This window comes from Vanessa cardui, chromosome 17 (genome assembly GCF_905220365.1).
Source record: "Vanessa cardui chromosome 17, ilVanCard2.1, whole genome shotgun sequence".
NCBI lineage: Eukaryota > Metazoa > Arthropoda > Insecta > Lepidoptera > Nymphalidae > Vanessa > Vanessa cardui.
Genome location: NC_061139.1, coordinates 1,656,196 through 1,676,844, shown reverse-complemented (window position 1 = coordinate 1,676,844; position 20,649 = coordinate 1,656,196). Strand labels below are relative to the sequence as shown.

The 20,649-nt window shown below is 34.1% G+C and overlaps 1 protein-coding gene across 1 annotated transcript in view; it reads left to right on the top strand.

Annotated features, from left to right (window-relative positions):
- The window catches only part of LOC124536824 (potassium voltage-gated channel protein Shaw-like), a 321,785-nt gene that overhangs the window by 51,516 nt on the left and 249,620 nt on the right, over positions 1–20,649 (top strand). Inside the window, exon 2 of the mRNA XM_047113446.1 lies at positions 18,782–18,931. Coding sequence (XP_046969402.1) covers positions 18,782–18,931 — 150 coding nt within the window. The remainder of the gene's footprint in view (positions 1–18,781; positions 18,932–20,649) is intronic.

The following is a 20,649-nucleotide window of genomic DNA, read 5'->3' as shown; positions in this document are numbered from 1 at the left end:
CCCTCTGTGCAACCAGCAGAACACACAATCACAGTCAAAGCACACCAATGTGACACACAAGGCATTAATTGTACATGCCCTGCCTTGACCAGAGTGAAAGTGATAAGATATCTCGGACTGCAACTCGACGCTTGCCTATCGTGGAAAACACACCTTCAAGCCCTTTCATCACGCATACGAAAACTTATATTTGTGTTCAAAAAACTTCGACTATCGGCTCACATTGACACCTTAAATGTAGTTTTTAATGCACTTTGTGGATCAATTGTAGGGTATTGTATTACGGTCTGGGGAGGGACTGCAAAGACAGCAATTCTCAAGGTGGAGCGCGCCCAACGTGCTGTCATCAAGGTTCTCATGGGAAAGCCGTTCCGTTATCCGACTCGTCAATTGTATATGGAGTATAAAACCTTAACAGTGAGGCAGCTTTACATCCTCCGCACTATCATGCGTAAACACGCTGCGCTGTTGCCCCCTGAAATTAGCAGCTCCGCTCCAAGGAGAAGACCAATTCCTGCTTGCGAGAAACTCCACGTTAATACAGCCTTCGCACGACGTCATTTTCCATTCTTGAGCTCTCTACTGTACAAAAAGTTACACACAAAACTTAACTTACATAAATTAAACAAGCACCAATGCAAAAACAACACCAAAGAATATCTAATGTCGCTAGACTATCACGAAACAGAAAACCTTATTAAACCAGCATATAAAGGACAACTGGAGTAAAAAACAAAAACTATCAATTTCGCAATTATTCCCAGTCACACACATATTAATTACCTTATTACCATAGCTATCAGGTACAAATACCACACTCAACAATTCAATAAATACACAACACCCCACGAACCCACCCACACAACCTCACCCACACACACATCTCTCCACAACCACTCTCATACATACCTTATCACGCACGAATAGACATACTTCTTACTTCCTACTTTTTACATAATTACCATATTTTACACTTTTTAACAAAATCTTACCGTTGGTCGGGACACAAAAAAATAAATAAAAATAATAATAAATAAAAAAATAAATAAATAAACAAGTATATATATATTATCTGCTATTATAATATGAAACGTGTATTCTACTTTGAAAACATAGTCGATTTAATTAGTTGTAGTGGACGGATGAATGTTCCCCATAACACAGGATTTTCCTAGCATGGGGTCATTAATCTCTTATATTGTGAAATGTTTTTCTAAGTACTCTGTATGTGTCATTTATTTTCTGTACTTCTATTATTGCCAAATAAATATTATTATTATTTATGTTTCTCTTCTGTTTTTTCTCCCTTTTAGAGGGGTAATGGAACTGATACACGAGCCTAAGCCAAGTGTATCGGCCTTTAAATTAAGGATCTGATAATGCTAAGAACTTACGAGTGAGACGGCAAGTGTTGAGGATAACTGCTTTCTGAATGAGTCTGATGGTGGATGAGGGCATTTGCAGGGCATTTAGGTTATTCGATAGAGTTTTCGGGACAACGCCCGTTGTAGATATTACAATTGGCAAGATTTTTATGTTATCTACTTGCCATTGCCTTTTAATCTCATTAGCCAGTTCTAAGTATTTTGTTATCTTTTCAGTGTATGTATTAAGGAGATTGTGTGTGTTGCATACTGCTATGTCTATTATAATTACTATATTTTTATTTTTATCTATTACTGTAATGTCCGGTCTGTTAAAATGTATTGTCTTATCTGTAATTATAGTTCTATCCCAATATATTTTAAATGTGCTGTTTTCTAATACGGTGTCAGGTGTATATTTGTAGTAAGCAACCTTTTTAGTTATTAATGAATGAGCATGAGCTAGGTTCTGGTGGATGATTGCTGCTACTTGGTCGTGTCTATGTTTGTAGTCAGTTTGGACTATGGATTTGCAAGCCCCGGTGATGTGTTGAATGGTTTCAGAACTACTATGGCATCGTCTGCATAAATCAGTTGGTAAGTTCGGTAAGCGGATGACGTGCTTTTGGTAATTTCGAGTATCTATTACTTGATCCTGAATGGCGATCATAAAAGCCTCTGTTTCTGGAAAGAGCTCTCCTCTCCGTAGCCATTCGTTCGACGCATCTTTGTCGACGTGTGACTGGCCAAGATCGGCTAGATGCCTTCCGTGTAGAGACTTTTGAGACCACAAATCAATTTTTTGTTGTCTATTAATTAATTTTGGTTGAATACTTCTATTGCTAAGATTAAGAGGCGTTAATTTTTTGTCTATTTCGATTGCGTGCTTGTGAATTTGTGAGTGATCAGCCTTAGAATAGAAATAGGTGCGTAGTTTGTCTGTTAAAGTGTTATGTAAATTTTTAATATCAATTAACCCTTGTCCTCCGTCCTGACGAGGTAATGTTAAGCGTTGTACGCATGACCTGGGATGACGTTTTCTATGGTGAGACATATGTGTGCTTATCATACGCTGTAGTTTTAGTAGATCCGTTTGAGACCAGCTTATGATCCCAAAGGAGTATGTGAGGACCGGGATTGCGTAGGTGTTAATAGCTTTCACAGTATTACGAGAGTTGAGTTGCGTCCTTAAAATCTGGTTCAGTCGAATTTTAAACACCTTGATCAAATCTAACTTAGTTTGTTTCTGCTCTATTTGTTTTGACTGGTGAAATCCTAAATATTTATAAGTGCTGTGTTCATCCATGTATTCTATTTGCTCACCAGTATCAAGTATGTAAGTATTTCTTTGTGATTTCCCCTTAATAATTGAGTGTATTTTGCATTTGTCTACCCCAAACTGCATTTGGATGTCTGTCGAGAATGATTGTGTGATGTCAGCTAGTTTTGTAAGTTCGGCATTGTTTTTTGCATAGATTTTTATATCGTCCATATAAAGTAAATGTGAAAGGGTATGATATGAGTCGTGATGTTTCATTTGTATTCCCATTTCAGTTTTATTAAGTAACTCTGACAAAGGGTTTAGCGCAATACAAAACCATAATGGACTGAGCGAGTCTCCCTGGAAGATACCTCGTTGGATTTTAATTGTTTCAGTAGTAAGTGATGTATTATTTTGTATTAATTTTAGCTTAGTCTGCCATTGAAGCATGGTAGCATGTAAAAACGTTATTAAATTAGGGTGAATTTTGTAGTGTTGCAGAATGTAAAGTAACCAACTGTGAGGGACTGAATCGAAAGCTTTTTTGTAATCTATGTACATAGTGTGAATGTTTATTTTCTTTGTGTGTGCTTGTTTCATTACTATTGCGTCTATTGTTAACTGTTCCTTACATCCTTGACTATTTTTCCTGCATCCTTTTTGTTGCTCTACTAGTATGTTATGTTGATCAATGTGTGAATAAATTAAGTGACTGATACATCCTGTTATTATTTTGTATATAGTTTGAAGACATGTAATAGGTCTGTAATTAGCTGGATTTTTGGGATCTGAACCTTTCGAGACCATGTAAGTAATTCCATGAGATATGAATGAAGGCATAGTGTGTGGTGCATGAATAAATTGGTTTATGTGGCTGTGAATGAATGGATGTACACATGTGAGTTTTTTGTACCAATAATTGTGGATGTTATCAGTCCCAGGTGCTTTCCAATTGTGTGTGCGTTTTATAATTTGAGTGAAGGTATCTATGGGAATATTTTCAAAATCCATAGCGATAATATGTCCTGTGTTTGTTGATTTTAGGAGCCACTCAGCATTAGAGTTATGTTGTACTGGGTTTTCCCAAATACTTGCCCAAAATTGCTGAAGGCCTTGAGGGGTTGGAGTGTTGGAGTTCTGAATAGTATTGTCTTTATGATTAGTATTCATGGTTCTGTAAAACTGTTTTTCGTTATTTATAAAAGTATGATTCTGTTGTTTACGTTTAGTGCAATTTAAATATCTTTTTAATCTATGTGAAGCTGCGTTTAACTTCTGTTTCAGTGTATCAAGAAAATGTTGGGGCTCTGTATTGGGTTCTTCATGCTGTGAATGAGTTTTGTGTTTAATTTTTATTTCATCAACAGTTTTTATTATTTTGTGACTTCTATTTCCTGCTATGTATTGTGTTAGCCTACCTATTTCTAGTCTATATTTTTCTATTTTATTCTCAATTCTCCTTTGCCATGTAGGTTTCTTATTACGACTATTTCTTACCGCATTTTCTGCTGCATGAAATCTAGTGCCATTACACAGAGCTGCTGTGTACGCTGCTGAATAAATTATTGTATGGACTGTGTTGAAATGTTGGTCATGATTTAAATATTTCGGTACTATTGTGTTATTCAGGTAATAAACAATTTGAGAAAGTTTTCGTGATGATTTTTGTTTAGGTATATATGGTCTTGTCTCTGGGTTTGTGTCATTAAACTGTGCCATTGCATTACTAAACTCTGTTTCAACTTTTTGTAGTAGATGGTTTTCAAGATCTGTATCTGCAATCAATGTTGGAAGTTGTGCCTGTGGTTGTATTTGTGTGAGTGCGCTTGACGTATCTATTGAAATTTCTGGTTTGTTATTATCTAAATTTTGTAATGTTATATGTTTTTCCGTTGTCTGGGGTAGGTGTACATTTAATTCGGCTAATTTTTGTTCTACTTCTCTTTTTAATATATCTAACTTATTGATGTTTGTTTTATTATTGAATAGTAGTCTTCTTTGATCGGCAATTCTCTGTTCTGTAATATGTGATAGATGTGGATATTTTTTTACAAATAGTTCATGCATTTTTTTTCGGTAAGCAGTCTTATTTGTTTCCAACTCAGTAACTAAAAAATAACATCTAATAATTTCTTCATTAATTTCGTCCGTCCATTTCATTCTAGTAGTTGTAGATTTAATTTGCGTTAAAGTATGTGTAAAATCGAAAGGACTGTTAGTTTTGCGTGCGTGTGAATGATCATGTGAGTCTGTCTGTATTAATTGTTTTACTTCACCACGTATATCATCAAGCGTTCTTTGTGATAGTAGTTTTGTTCTTAGGATTGCCCTTCTTTGATCTCCTAGTCGTTGTCGACTGGCCTGCATTTCGGGGAACTTGCTATCAAACTCTTTATGTAGGGAATCTAAATAGGTATTCATACGAGTCGTCTCACACTTGGTTATTATTAGATATGTGCGCCATATGAATCGGTTCATATCTTGAGTCCATTTTTTTCGCGCACGTGGGAGATCAGCAGTGGGTACAGGTTTGGTGGCGAGTGCCTCCTGTACAACAGTTGTTGACCTTGTTGATCGTAATGAATATGAAGATGATGGTGATGAGTTTAATGAACGAAATAAACTATGAGTGGAAGAAGGAGATGGTATATTAGAGTAGGGTGAGTGCTCCGAGGAGGAATTGGATGATGTTGAGGATGATCGTTCGGCTGTAGTAGATTTTTCGAGGGGAACCCGCCTGCTCAGTCCCCCGTCGCCAACGGTTCGCATGCTGTGACATCCAGCGTTAGCTCCAGATGTGCCCCGGCGACCCCCGGGCAGCGGCCGTAAACTATATATCTTATTTCGACTTTCCATTGTTTTCTCCATAAGATGGGTTTGGGATCGTTAGTTTAGGTAGGTATTAAATTTATTGGTAAGATGTTAAAACCAAATAACTAGTGCCATGTACCCGTAAGCCCCCCCACCACGACAAGGTGATCCCCTGGGGGGGTTATTATTATTATTATTATTATTATTAATTATATTCCGTAAAATACGATCACATATATCATAACGATAACCGATGCTAATATTTTATTCCAGATTACATTTTAAATTCAGAATCGGCAGAATAAAAATAGGCAGTGTACTAATCAAGATCGCTCGGAATGAATTACTCTTTGAATCCCACAAAGCCTGAAGCTCCGTGGAATGATAAAGTCAGTTGAGTCCAAAGTTATACGTGTATGATGGTTCAATTTACACCTTTGAGCTTCACTGTTAATTAGCAAAGTCGGAACGTAAACGAATATGAGAAGTGGATTCTAGCATAAGTTTGTTTGCTTATGTTAAAATCGATTAAAAACACGTGTATTTTCGTACAGTGTTGGGCTATTGACAAGAAGGTTTGGAACATATTCCAATTTCCACCACGGTGTTCATTGCAGGTTGGTGGAATGCATATGTGGCCGATTTTTTTTGTATTTGTATTTTTGTATCGAATAGAAAGTTTATAAATAATTTCGTGTCATCGATTTTATTTGGTGTTAAGGGAAGATTGGACAGTGGAACTCTTGAAAAGTTACTAGTATGTCCATCATCACCTATAAGCTCATAATCGTTAAATAGTTTAAGTTTATAATCGTTATGAGTGAACTAAATATTTCACAAAAACCGAGAAAAATATAATCAAACAGTCTTCCATTATTTTCACTAAATTACATCACATACATTTTAAAATATGAACTTAAAAATTTATATTCGTTATGTCATTTACATGTCATTTATATATTTTTATTTTCATAATTGAGCATCGTTCTATGTATGATGACATTAAATGTTACAAATCGCAAAATATATAATGATATATTAAATAGTCCGCTTTTATTTCCGTTGCTCCGACTGGGTTTCGGTCAAGGCATCCAATTTCAAAGATTAGCCATCTGCAGGAGATACTAAAGTGCGCAATCCACGACGACAAGATCTTCTTAACTCCTTTGATAAAACAAATCGATCACCAGACGTTTTTCCCTTTTTTAAACCCATGCTTTGAATCCAGAAATTCGAATTCTGCTTTATTTAATACTAGCGACCCGAACTGGCTTCGCATGGGTGCAATTATATGACATCACAGTACAATTGTCTAATATTATCAGTTTTTCTTTACTAAATAGTCCAGGTATTATATATAAAAATCTTCTTCTTGTATCACTCTGCGTACAAAGGGATATAGGGATGGAGAAAGCGACTTTGTTTTCAACCGACTTCCAAAAGGAGGAGGTTATCAATTCGTCTGTATTTTTTTTTTTTTTTTTTTTTTTTTTTTTTTTTTTATGTTTGTTACCTCATAACTTTTCACTGGGTGGACCGATTTTGATAATTTTTTTTTTGTTTGAAAGGTAGTGCTTCCCGTGGGGTCCCATTTTTTTTATTTTTTTTTCCGATGATGGTATCCATGTGAAAACGACATAAGTCTTAAATTTGCATTATGTATATGCGCGACAAATAGGTGAATAACTGAAAATCACGTTAACAAATTTTGATAATTCTTTTTTTATTATAAAATATATACTTCAAGGGTAATTTGGTGAAAGTTTGGTAAGGTTCTGAGCACAGGATCCATGACAAAGTAACGGAACGGAAGGGAACGGAACAATTCTGAGGAGCACGTTAGCGATACTCGGTCGAATCTTTTATTTATAGGTTATTTGGATATTTGAGTCACCTTCCGTAATGTGGTTATGTTTATGTAATTATCATAGTCGAATATTATAATCAACTAGCTACCTACCCCGGCTTCGCACGGGTGCAATACTGATACTAAATATACTACAGAATTTGTTTATATACGACATCACATCGCAAACTTCTAAAATTATCAGTGTTTCTTTACTATATTGTTCATATATTATATACACAAACCTTCCCCTTGAATCACACTATCTTTTAAAAAAAACCGCATCAAAATCCGTTGCGTAGATTTAAAGATATAGGAACAGAGAAAGCGACTTTGTTTTATACTATGTAGTGATGGAACTCCTATACGGCTCGCAGTTAGGGTGCGATATGGGGCAGAATTTCTTACTATCTTTAATCAAATTTTGTGTATGTGATGTGATGTCATATGATGTACGAAATATAGTTGGTCTTTTTCAAAATTTTTTTGCTGAGTTCGATTACAGCTCTTTCGAGGGATCCTTGTAGTTTACGCCGCGTGACGTATTAAATCCGTATTTTTGAAAGTCTATTTTTGCTTTATTCGCAAGTTTCCTTTGAAATTGTCCTCGAAGTAGTTTCTGACTCATATAAACGGAACGTTTAATCTATCCATATTAAAAAAAATTAGTTAGTCAATATCAGCTTCACTTAAAATCAAAAAATAAATAAAATTTTAACAAAAAGAAAAACCGACTTCAAACAAAACACTATTTTAAAACAAATGAATATGCACGAAAAAGTAATAAAAATAATTGCGTATTCAACATATTTTTAGAGTCTTCCTAAGTTAAATGAAATGAAAAATATTAGACTACTTAAAAGTCGATTAACGATTATATCATGTAGTTATAATTATTGTTATATTTGGAGTCGGTGTCAGCCAATAAAACCCTACAGTATATCTATCAAAAAACAATACGAGAATACTTTAACAAATATGTTTTTTACAAATTACCTTTTACACAATAATATACTGGATCAATCAAGGGGCTCGTATCGCTTCTTTCTTTTGATTGTTGGGGCAAGGGCACCGTGGCTGACACCGGTTCCAAATATACCAATAACTATAACTACATGATATAATCGTTAATCGACTTTTAAGTAGTCTAATATTTTTCATTTCATTTAACTTAGGAAGACTCTAAAAATATGTTGAATACGCAATTATTTTTATTACTTTTTCGTGCATATTCATTTGTTTTAAAATAGTGTTTTGTTTGAAGTCGGTTTTTCTTTTTGTTAAAATTTTATTTATATACTATGTAGTGATATTGTTCATTTAAATTTCTGAATTATCATTTAACCAGGAACAATTATCATACAGAAATTCGACGAAGTTTCCTTTGTTAGTACGTAGTTTTATCATGAATATACAGACGTCAACATCCTCTCCGGACCGGAAGTGGACAATCTCGGAATAAAGATTATACAATATTAGAAGTGGCATTAACACACGAAAATTATAATAATTAGTTAATACCTCTTACGAATTATTGTTAGCAAGATTTTGATAAACTAGCGTTTCAGTTCTACGATTTATGTGATATGAAATGGGGGATTATATTGTGAGACCACATCCGTTTTGGTTTCATTAATCTCCGCCCGAACTATTTCCGGTCTCGCTGGAATTGAAGTCCTATGGGAGTGTGAGTGACGGAATACAATGCAATTGTGTCTGTGATCATAATTGAGAGATGACCTTGACCGAAATCTATCAAGAAAAATGATCATTATTTTGTTTACAAAATACTGTAACTGTCTGTCGGATTGTGAAATCTAGTTTGATTTTTGTATAATATCGTATTGCTAATACTGACCGTGATTAGTTATGTGTGTCAAATAAACAAACATTCATGTTCTTTGAGAAACATCGAATTAGCTAACTCGAGGTATATTTTCAAGTCTATATCAATTAATCAAGAAGTTTAATTCTACAATATTGAAAATATACAGGATTATTAGTAATTCGACGTATTCCCATTAGGAGGTGATAGTGGTGACTATTTGCAATAATTTTAACTTCCATATGCATATATACATATATTTACATTTTAATTAATACTATTACATAAAAAAATATTTAACACGTTAGCAGCGGCATCATTTTTTTAATTTTTATTCCATTCCCGCGGTACGGGACGTTTAACAACCTCGTATGATAACTATCATAATACACGTAGAAATTAAAACTCGATGTTATATGAATTTTTTTTCTTCAGTGTGTATTAGTAAGTACACCATAGCATTTGGTTTTCTTTAAGCATCAATTAAATATATATATCACTTTTCTACAATATCCCAAATCCAACCAAGGAGAGACAGAGAAAATGTTTTTCTTAGCCGCCGTTAAAGCCACATATGGGGTACGTTAGACCCGCTCTGCATTGAACGTGTTAATGTTTGTTATAAATATCAGCTGATTGTTTGATATCATTTCTAGTTATATGCTAAAGGCACAATGACTTAACAACCAACTGCACATAGAATTTTACTCCATTTACGAGTAATAAAGGAAAGTGGGACGAACTTACAATCGCTCTGTGTCAAGGTCGGGGAATGCAGCTCAAAGCGCTCTGTGGAAGTTTTCACCGTATATTACTAAGAGTTTTATATGATTATGCTCTGTGGCTTACTTAGAGATGAAAGCTTAGTTTTAATACCATCTGTAGGATAAAAAGTTTTAAATTAAATCTAAAATATGTTTTCTCTTAGAAATCTAAATATAATAGTAATTTGAAATGTCCCATTGTTGGGTTTGGGTATTTTTTCGTTTAGAAGGATTTGGGGTTTATTTCACCATGCTGCACGAATGCCTGTAAGCTAGTGGAATGGTTACTGGGCTACCTGATGGTGATCAGTGAATGGTATAGATTGGTATTATGATAAATCTTAATCATTACTCATCACCAATGCGCCACCAACTTTAGAAGCTTAGATATTTCCTTGAGTATGTTACACTGCCTCACTACCCTTCAAACTGGATCACAACGATACTAAGTAGAATATTAAGGGGCAGTTATATGTTTAAGTACCTATTTTGTTATGAGCGGCCTCTACCTACTATGAATGATAAGTACATGAACATTAAAAAGTGCTTATGTTAGCCGAATGGCTAACATAAGCACTTTTTATGGTTGAACCTTATACGGCTAAGATTCAAAAGTTACACTGGACTATTAATCAAAATGAGTTTTCCTTGGTTTCTGTATAGAGACAACGACCGCGGGTTGTTTGACTGGTGTCATTTGTCATTCAAAGGCCATTGACCTTCAGCTGAAAGGAGACGGCTCCGTTTTTTTAAGTATAGTACGACACAACTTAGATGTAGCTTCGGCAAAATTTGTACGCTATCCCAAATTATCAATATTTAGGTATATACTTATGTGAATATGATCTTTAAACAAACGTAATAACTCGTAATATAATTTGCTTTCTCAGGTTGAGCTGACGCGTGAATCTATAGCGACGAATAGCGTCGAGTGGCGCTATTTCTATAATTGGTTGTGTAAATCGGCAGTAATCGGTTTTATTGAATTTGTCGATGCTACATCTAAGTTGTGTCGTACTATACCGATCTCTTTCTTACGTTGGAGATAGCTTAGGGCTACTAATTACCTTAAACATATAGGGTTTGTTTAACTTTAGATGTTATCTGTGCTTCGTTATAATTAAGTGTTTGTTAATCCGTTCAGAACTATTATTACAATCATTTGATTAAAATCTCCAAGTTTTAATTGGAAAATATATTGCGTTTAAAGGACCAGAAGAAGTTGTGGAAAATAGCAGTGATTATCCACCCGTTATGGCAGGATGTTATGTCCGGGGGTGCATGTCAGTCACCTCCTCGTGGTGTACCCTGGGCAACGGGGCCGGCTAGAGCTTCGGAAATGGGGCCGTTATGGCACCGGTTGAGTCTTTAGGCGGGAGGCGTAAACGCCTTTCTTCCTCGTAAAACAAAAAAAAAGTCCAACTACTGAGTTTCTTGTCGGTTCTTCTTAGTAGAAACTACTTTCCGAACCGGTAGTAGCTTCATTTAATTGTTAATTGACGATTCAAAAGTGCTTGTAAAAGCCCACTTGAATAAAGTTTAGTTTGACTTTGATCTGGGTATATTCCACCCACTGACCTGTAGTTATTCTGGCTACTTTTTTTATTGATATGTAATGGTAAGTGGTTACAACCGCCGATAGCCATTGGCACGTAAAATACTAAGGCACCATAAAACTTAGGAACTAAGATGTTATGTCTCTTTCGCTCATAGATATACTGGTTCACCCTTCAATTCGAAATGGTTATTGTCTATTGCGGTTTCACTGTAGAAAATCTGATGAATGGATAGGCTTACAAAAAATTCGTACCACCGAATAAAAATACCAGAACTGATAAATACAAAGTATATTTTGATACAATTTTATATTATTGGTACTTACTATTGGTACCATATGATTGAAAATGTAAGTTCAAGTAAATATTCCATTTTCGAAGAAGAATACTTTTTTCTCTCATATTCATTCGATTCGAACATGTAACAGCCGTATTTCTCAACGGTAAATAATTACTTATCGTATCGCCTTTATTATCAGAGATCAAATAGGCCGGCTTTATTCCAGTTTAATCAACGAAGCCTTAATATAATGAAGTCGGGATTGGTACGAGTATCATCGAACCGTAACTTTGTATATATGTTTGTAATGTCGTGAGATAGTATAGCTTTTGCAATATATTAACGTTAAATTATGTGAGGAAATATTAGCCAACTAAAACTCAAATTGCTTTATTCAATATAGAAGTATTACACTTTCTTACTGATGGTTAATTGAAACAGTACCACCGGTTCGGAAAAGAAAACACACTGACCTGAGAAGAACCGGCGAAAGAAACTCAGCGGGTTTTCTTTGTCTCATGTATTATATAAACAATTTAAATGAAATGAAATAGCCAGGAGGCGATCGTTTCATTCCCAATGTGTGCTATCATTCATAAGCTCATTAATTGTATATTAAAAATATAATAAAAGCAGTTCAGAATACAGTTACAAGTAATTTTAGTGATGATTGTGGTTCCAAAACCGGACAAGAACCACAGATACGACAGACATCTAGTTAAGAATTCAAAGAATTACAACTAAAAATGATTTTAGTTAATATCAAAGTTAGATTATAACCAGATTATATAAATTAGATTAGACGAGATTACAGAACGTAGAGTACTACTCGAACGTAGAGTTTACTCTTTAATTCCTTGAACAATCTTAATGGCTTATATTAAAAAAAGTCTTCAAAAAGAAAAAAATCTATTACATTTTTTTATGTTCCAAAGTAATCAATACGGTCACGATTTATAGAAAATTTTTAATACATATTTGTATACAATTACGGACTTACTGTGAATAATCCTTAAGTAAATAAAATATGTATAATTTAATTAATTAATGTATTATTTTTATATATATTGAGCCGAGATGGCCCAGTGGTTAGAATGCATGCATTTTAACCGATGATTTCGGGTTCAAACCCAGGTAAGCACCACTATATATATATGTGCTTAATTTGTGTTTATAATTCATCTCGTGCTCGGCGGTGAAGGAAAGCATCGTGAGGACAACACATGCAGGTTATGTGACTAATTTCATTGAAATTCTGCCACATGTGCATTCCACCAACACACATTGGAACAGCGTGGTGGAATATGTTCCAAGTTCTCTCCTTAATGGGAGAGGAGGCCATTAGCCCAGCAGAAGGAAAATTACAGGCTGATCCTTTACTTTTCAACCGACTTCCAAAAGGAGGAGGTTATCAATTCGTCTGTATTTTTTTTTTTTTTTTTTTTTTGTTTTTTACCTCATAACTTTTCACTGGGTGGACCGATTTTGATAAATTTTTTTTTGTTTGAAAGGTAGTGCTTCCCGTGGGGTCCCATTTTTTTTTTTATTTTTTTCCGATGATGGTATCCATATGAAAACGACATAAGTTTTAAATTTGCATTATGTATATGCACGACAAATAGGTGAATAACTGAAAATCACGTTAACCAATTTTGATAATTCTTTTTTTATTAGAAAATATATACTTCAAGGGTAATTTGGTGAAAGTTTGGTAAGGTTCTGAGCACAGGATCCATGACAAAGTAACGGAAAATAAGGGAACGGAACAATTCTGAGGAGCACGTTAGCGATACTCGGTCGAATCTTTTATATTTATAGGTTATTTGAATATTTGAGTCACCTTCCGTAATGTGGTTATGTTTATGAAATTATCATAGTCGAATATTATAATTAACTAGCTACCCACCCCGGCTTCGCACGGGTGCAATACTGATACTAAATATACTACAGAATTTATTTATTACGACATCACATCGCAAACTTCTAAAATTATCAGTGTTTCTTTACTATATTGTTCATGTATTATATACACAAACCTTCCCCTTGAATCACACTATCTTTTAAAAAAAAACCGCAACAAAATCCGTTGCGTAGATTTAAAGATATAGGGACAGAGAAAGCGACTTTGTTTTATACTATGGAGTGATGGAACTCCTATACGGCTCGCAGTTAGGGTGCGATATGGGACAGAATTTCTTACTATCTTTAATCAAATTTTGTGTATGTGATGTGATGTCATATGATGTACGAAATATAGTTGGTCTTTTTCAAAGTTTTTTTGCTGAGTTCGATTACAGCTCTTCCTTGTAGTTTACGCCGCGTGACGTATTAAATCCGCATTTTCGAAAGTCTATTTTTGCTTTATTCGCAAGTTTCCTTTGAAATTGTCCTCGAAGTAGTTTCTGACTCATATAAACGGGACGCTTAATCTATCCATATTAAAAAAAATTAGTTAGTCAACATCAGCTTCACTTGAAAACAAAAAATAAATAAAAATTTTAACAAAAAGAAAAACCGACTTCAAACAAAACACTATTTTAAAACAAATGAATATGCACGAAAAAGTAATAAAAATAATTGCGTATTCAACATATTTTTTAGAGTCTTCCTAAGTTAAATGAAATGAAAAATATTAGACTACTTAAAAGTCGATTAACGATTATATCATGTAGTTATAATTATTGTTATATTTGGAGCCGGTGTCAGCCAATAAAACCCTACAGTATATCTATCAAAAAACAATACGAGAATACTTTAACAAATATGTTTTTTACAAATAACCTTTTACACAATAATATACTGGATCAATCAAGGGGCTCGTATCGCTTCTTTCTTTTGATTGTTGGGGCAAGGGCACCGTCGTGCATATTCATTTGTTTTAAAATAGTGTTTTGTTCGAAGTCGGTTTGTCTTTTTGTTAAAATTTTTATATTGTTAGCTTCTGTCTTGCATTAAGTTGGTCATTAAGGGCAGTTCTATATTCATTTTGTAACACTTCAGATTTAAACATTACATAAGTAAGTGAGACGGATTTTGAAATACGTTGTGAGCCTGATATTGTTTCCTTTTCTTTTTCTTATCGTAAAGTTACCGAGTACAATATAAACGCTTACTGAAACCTTAAAAACAACTGACGACAGCTGTGGAATGCTGAAATCGAATCTTAGATTTATTTATAGGCGAATGTTCGTCAGTCAATATCGTAACATAAAGCAAAATATTTAATCACAGATTGTTTATATTAACGGCGAGTGCTGGTAAAGGCCTTCTCGAAAAACAAGTGAATATATTTACAATACACTGTTTTTTCTTTCCCGACACTATTAGAAAAATAGGTGTTATATGTTTAAAAAATGTTTTGTACTATTATTCCATGGTCCAAGCACTAAGTGTTTTAAATGCAAAATGGCGACGTTTCATTATTTGTTTGCTTTAAGTAAAGCCTTGTTTCCCGATATAAGACGAAGTCAGTGTCCTAGTCTCTGTTGCTATGGAATCATAATAAATATTGACCTATTCTAAGATAGACAAAAGCATTTATGTAAATTTGTTTACATACTGGTAAGGGTATCGCTGCAGCGATGAATCTTGATTATATCATCTAATCAAACAATTGAAGACAGCGCTGGATCGCTTTTAAAGAATATTTTTCTCGTGAACAATATATCGTAAGCGCCGGAAACGTCATGGCGTTTATGCCTTTAGTTCAACGTAGGGTAACAATATGATGTCCCCACTGAATTGATAGATTGGGGGTTAGCGCAGCGTTTAAAATAAAAAAAAAATGTGTTTTTATATTGTGGTTTTACGACATAGGTATTTAATGAACAACAAGTAATTTTATATATTTCACTACATGAATTGATATATTAATCCAGGTTCACACATTTGATTCTGATTTAGCACCGCTTCGCGAATGAACTTCGGCGCCAAAACTCAAATCAGATATATGGTCTGCAGTTCACTTCTGTCGAACAGAGGGAGGAAGGAGGGAGTTTTCGGATCTTGATCCATCTAGTACATGGTACATGTACATTGACGTAAATATTATAACATATAAGACGCATTATTTGTTAAGTAATAAATTAAGTAGTAATTTTTCTTGGTGTTAGGGCTTTGTGCAAGTCCGCCTGGGTACCACCCACATATCAGATCTTCTATAGTATAATTGTGTTCCGGTTTTGTAGAGCGAGTTAGCCAGTATAACTATAGTCACAAGGGACACAGCATCTTTTCTTTCTTTTTCATCATTCTTTCTTTCTTTCTTCTTTCATCTTAGTTCCCGGGGTTGGTAGCGCATTGGCGATGTAAGTAATTAATATCCCATCAAAACCATAAATGTAAAATGAGAGCCAAGTTCAGTATTATGAAATATGCCTTGGTTGTTGACTTCAACGACAAAAGAAGTGAGATCTAAATTGGTGCCAAGTTCCATTATCCTTCCTGTAATTCATTTAATACTACATAAAATGACATTTATCCTTATAACTTAGAATAATGTAACTTATACCATAGAAAAAAGTCAAATATAGCGAAAAAAAAATTCGTTTTTTGAATGTACCTTTTCCTTAAGAAGGTCGGCGATCATTACGATAATGAACTCTTTGAAAACCGCTGCCCCTAATAGAGATATCGTGTTCTAATTAAACTAACGGTACAATTAATTATTAAGCCATAACATTTAACGTTCTATGGCCAACAGTCTTTCTGCCTTTTACCATTACCCTAATAAGTGGAAACTTGAAAAAGTTATAACAACGGTAGGCAGGCGGGAAAATGTTGTAATAGTAGTAGTAACAGCTTGTAAATTTCTCACTGCTGGACTATGGCCTATTCTCCCATAAAGGAGAGGGTTTGGAACATATTCCTCCACTCTGTTCCAATGCAACCCGCATTTCTAACCATTGGGCCATCTCAGCTCGCAAATGTAGTGTGTAGTGGCAAATGATAGTTCCACTGGCTCACTCATTCTTCAATACGGGAAACAACAATACTTAATACTACTGTTTGACGATAGAATATCTTATGGTACCCCCACGGTTCAACCTTACAAACATTTCCATGATTCATGATTTGTATTATAACTATTTTAATTTTTTTTTGTACATAATTAAGACCATAGTTTAAATAATTCTAATGCATATATTTTTTTTTAAATCTTTGAAACAATGTCCTTAATCATTATTTAAATTATTCAACATTTTTTTTTATAAATATTAGACAACATCACATACATTACTCTGATCCCAATGTAAGTAGCTAAATAATATAATTAGTGTTATGGAAAATCAGAAGTAACGACGGTACCACAAGCACCCAGACCCAAAACAACATAGAAAACTGTTGATAATCTACATTGACTCGGCCGGGAATCGAACCCGAGACCTCGGAGTGACGTACTCATGAAAACCGGTGTACACACCACTCGAACACGGAGGTCGTCAAGTTATGAATGTCGTGTTATTTATAAATACATTATCTGTACCGAAAAAAAAAATATAGTAACTGTCTGTCTGTTGATGGTTAATGATTAAACTCTACTGAACTGATTTTGATGAAAATTAGAATGAAGCAACCTTGAATTCCACTTAACGATGAAAACTTTTACATGAAAAATCATAATTGAATCAGCGGGCGATAACTAGTAAAATATATATGGCTATAGCCTTAGTACTTGCTTCATAAATACAATGAGCTCTATATTTGATGTTAAACTTTTGTAGACGAAGATGAGAAAAATTGTAATACGATTTCATTTTTAACAAAGGACGAAAATGTATGAAAATTTTCTTAGAATATATTTATTTCCATCATTAGGAAAATTAATGTCGGTTTAATGAAATGTTTTATTATTCTCGAACAGATGTTAACGACCCACGACTTGCTGATATCACGTCTTATTATTTTAAAAGGTCTCTGATACTGAAAATTTATACTAAAGACTTGTATCAAAATTAATGGTTATATTTAGAAAATATCAAAAAAATATATATGAATATTATAAATGTGAAAGAAACTCTGTCAAATTTAATGATATTTGGTATGCAGAAAACTTGAGCTCTAAGAAACGACATAGGCAATTTTTTGTTGCCTACCACATAACGACCAACACTCTAAAACACAAGCGAAGTCGCGGGCGACTACTATATATAGTAGTAAATATTAATCAAAAATGTAAATCTAAATATTCCTTACTCATGTAGAGTCATAAAAGTACTTCTGAATTTTCATGTTAGATTATGGATTAAATGAAGCTACTACCGGTTCGGAAAGTAGATTCTACTGAAAAGAATCTGCTAGAATATACCTATTAAGTGTTTGAAGTTGTACCTGTCATTTTTCTGTATTCTTGTTTTAAGTGTTATATTTCAAATACTGTGGTGTATCGATTAAATAAATAACTAAATAGAAAAAAGAAACATGGAGTATTGTTAATAAAATGACTAACACATAGATAAAATATATATATAGCAAAGAAATATTACATATAGCCTTAGATATATACTATGGGCAGGAAGTGTATGCATACGACTTGGTCTTAGCTTCAGGCCATGCCTGTATAATATTGTGTTTCATATACAAAAAATTCTTTACTACCTTTGTGAAGTCAAAAGCTCGGAAACTGACAGACCAGTGGGTATTTATTGAGTTTTTCCTGTTACACATTTATAGTAGCAGTTCTAAGTCTTGAAGTTCTTAATGACACACGAAGTAACATTGTTGGTTGTCCAAACCCTGTTCTATTTTGAGGGTGAAGAAATAGCCATTTTTTATTATAAATTTCCTCCTAGAGATCAGACCATGGTTAGCCATTCTTATAGTTTAATATTAAGTAATGTATTTACACACGCAACATATACCAAAATATATTTTATTCTATTTTGTCCGTCTGTATGTCTGGAACGGCTGGACCGATATTAACGGAACTTTCACGAGCAGAAAGCTAACGTAATAAGAAGTAACTTAGGCTACAAAAATAACTTTCTTCTTAAATGCAAACATAACATTATAAACGAATTATTGCTCAATAAAAATAATAATTTTCTTTAGTTAATAGAAATATTTTATTTATAGATACGAAACCTATAAGGCTACGTTGAAGAAGATCCCGGCGACGCGGCTGTCCCGTCTGACGGAGGCGCTTGCTAACTACGATCCCGTGCTCAACGAGTACTTCTTCGACAGACACCCCGGCGTCTTCGCGCAGGTTCTCAACTACTACAGGTACGTCATGAGCAGTTGATTTTACTTACATTTATCTACAAGTGGAAATAAATGAAATTTAAGAAATTAAAGTCTTGTTCGGTGACACCTGCAGAAAAATAATCTTTAAATAAATACCCATTACTGGGATAAACTCTTCTTTCCACTACAAAGAATTTAGTATTTTTTTATCAAGCTGTCCAATGTGGGTTGGTGATTACACCTGTTGCAGAATTTCATATGAATCATCCGGACTTTCTCATAAACAATCAAATAAGACAGCAAACGCAGAAGAAATTAGTGTAAAAGTCCGTATTTGTGCTCAAGTAAGAAATCCCTTTTCTCTGGTCTTCATATTCAGACAAAGCGACAACAGAAGGGATAGACCATCAATTTAGACAGAAATACTCTCAAAAATGTTATTTGAACCTGAAACCTTATCTATGACGACTACAACCTGCTCTCATGACGTAATTCTCCTACATTGTAACAGTGTATCACCAACCTTGCTAATAGCTTTTACTTCTCGCAATACGAATGTCCACGGACAGAGACAAGAATTTATCACTTTTCAGCTAAATTGCTGGAATGCTTTCCTCTTAAAACTTTTAATTTAAGAAATGATAGTTCTCGACAAACTACAGTTCCGGTGGCAAATAAGATCTCATATATTTATTATATAAACTTGACAATGTTGTTTAATCTATATTACTATTATAAATGTGAAAGTAATTCTGTCTGTGTATGTCGCTCTTTCACGACTAAACCGCTGAACCGAATATGGTATGCAGCAAACTTGACTCTAAGAAAGGACATAGGCACATATGTTTTTTTTATGGTATATGTTGGCGGACGAGCATATAGGCCACCTTATGGTAAGTGGTCACCATCACCCATAGACAATGACGCTGTAAGAAATATTAACTATTCCTTACATCGTCAATGTGCCACCAACCTTGGGAACTAAGATATTATGTCCCTTATGCCTGTTGTTACACTGGCTTACTCACCCTTCAAACCGGAACACAACAATACTGAGTGCTGTTATTTGGCGGTAGAATAACTGGTGAGTGGGTGGTACCTACCCAGACGGGCTGGCACAAAGCCCTACCACCGAGTGAAATGTTATAGTTATGCATTATTCGAGTAGGTTTTTACAAGCAATTTTTGAATCTTCATTTTGGAATAGCGTATTGCATACAAAGATATTACTAGTATGGAAATTTGATTCTAGAAAGATATTTTTTCCTCTATTTCCATTTCAATTTAAAAGTTATGTCAATCAAATCCAATGAAATTTATTTAATCTATTCTGTCTGGGAATCAACGAATACTAATACCGCCTGTCATTTATTACATAATATTGTGTTGTGCGAAATACCTAACATTTTAGTTAACAATCCAAATATTCATCTTCAATCGTCGTCCAAATTGAAACATTTGGTCTTTTATCTCCACTAGTTACAGGACACCATGATACTCATTTTTATCAAGAAGATCAGGATTCAAGGGGAAATCTTGATATCATTATTGTCACTATCCCACATAGCCACAATTAATACATTTAGTGGTTTTAATTCTCTTATGTATATAGTTAAGGGCTCAATTATAATATAACAATGATGTTAACCTAACTTTAATATAGTTTATTAGTCGTTCCATCAGTAGATAATTCTTGAATTAATCAAAGGAATGTTAATACTGGATTAGTTAATAATTCTATATCGACTGTGAAGCGA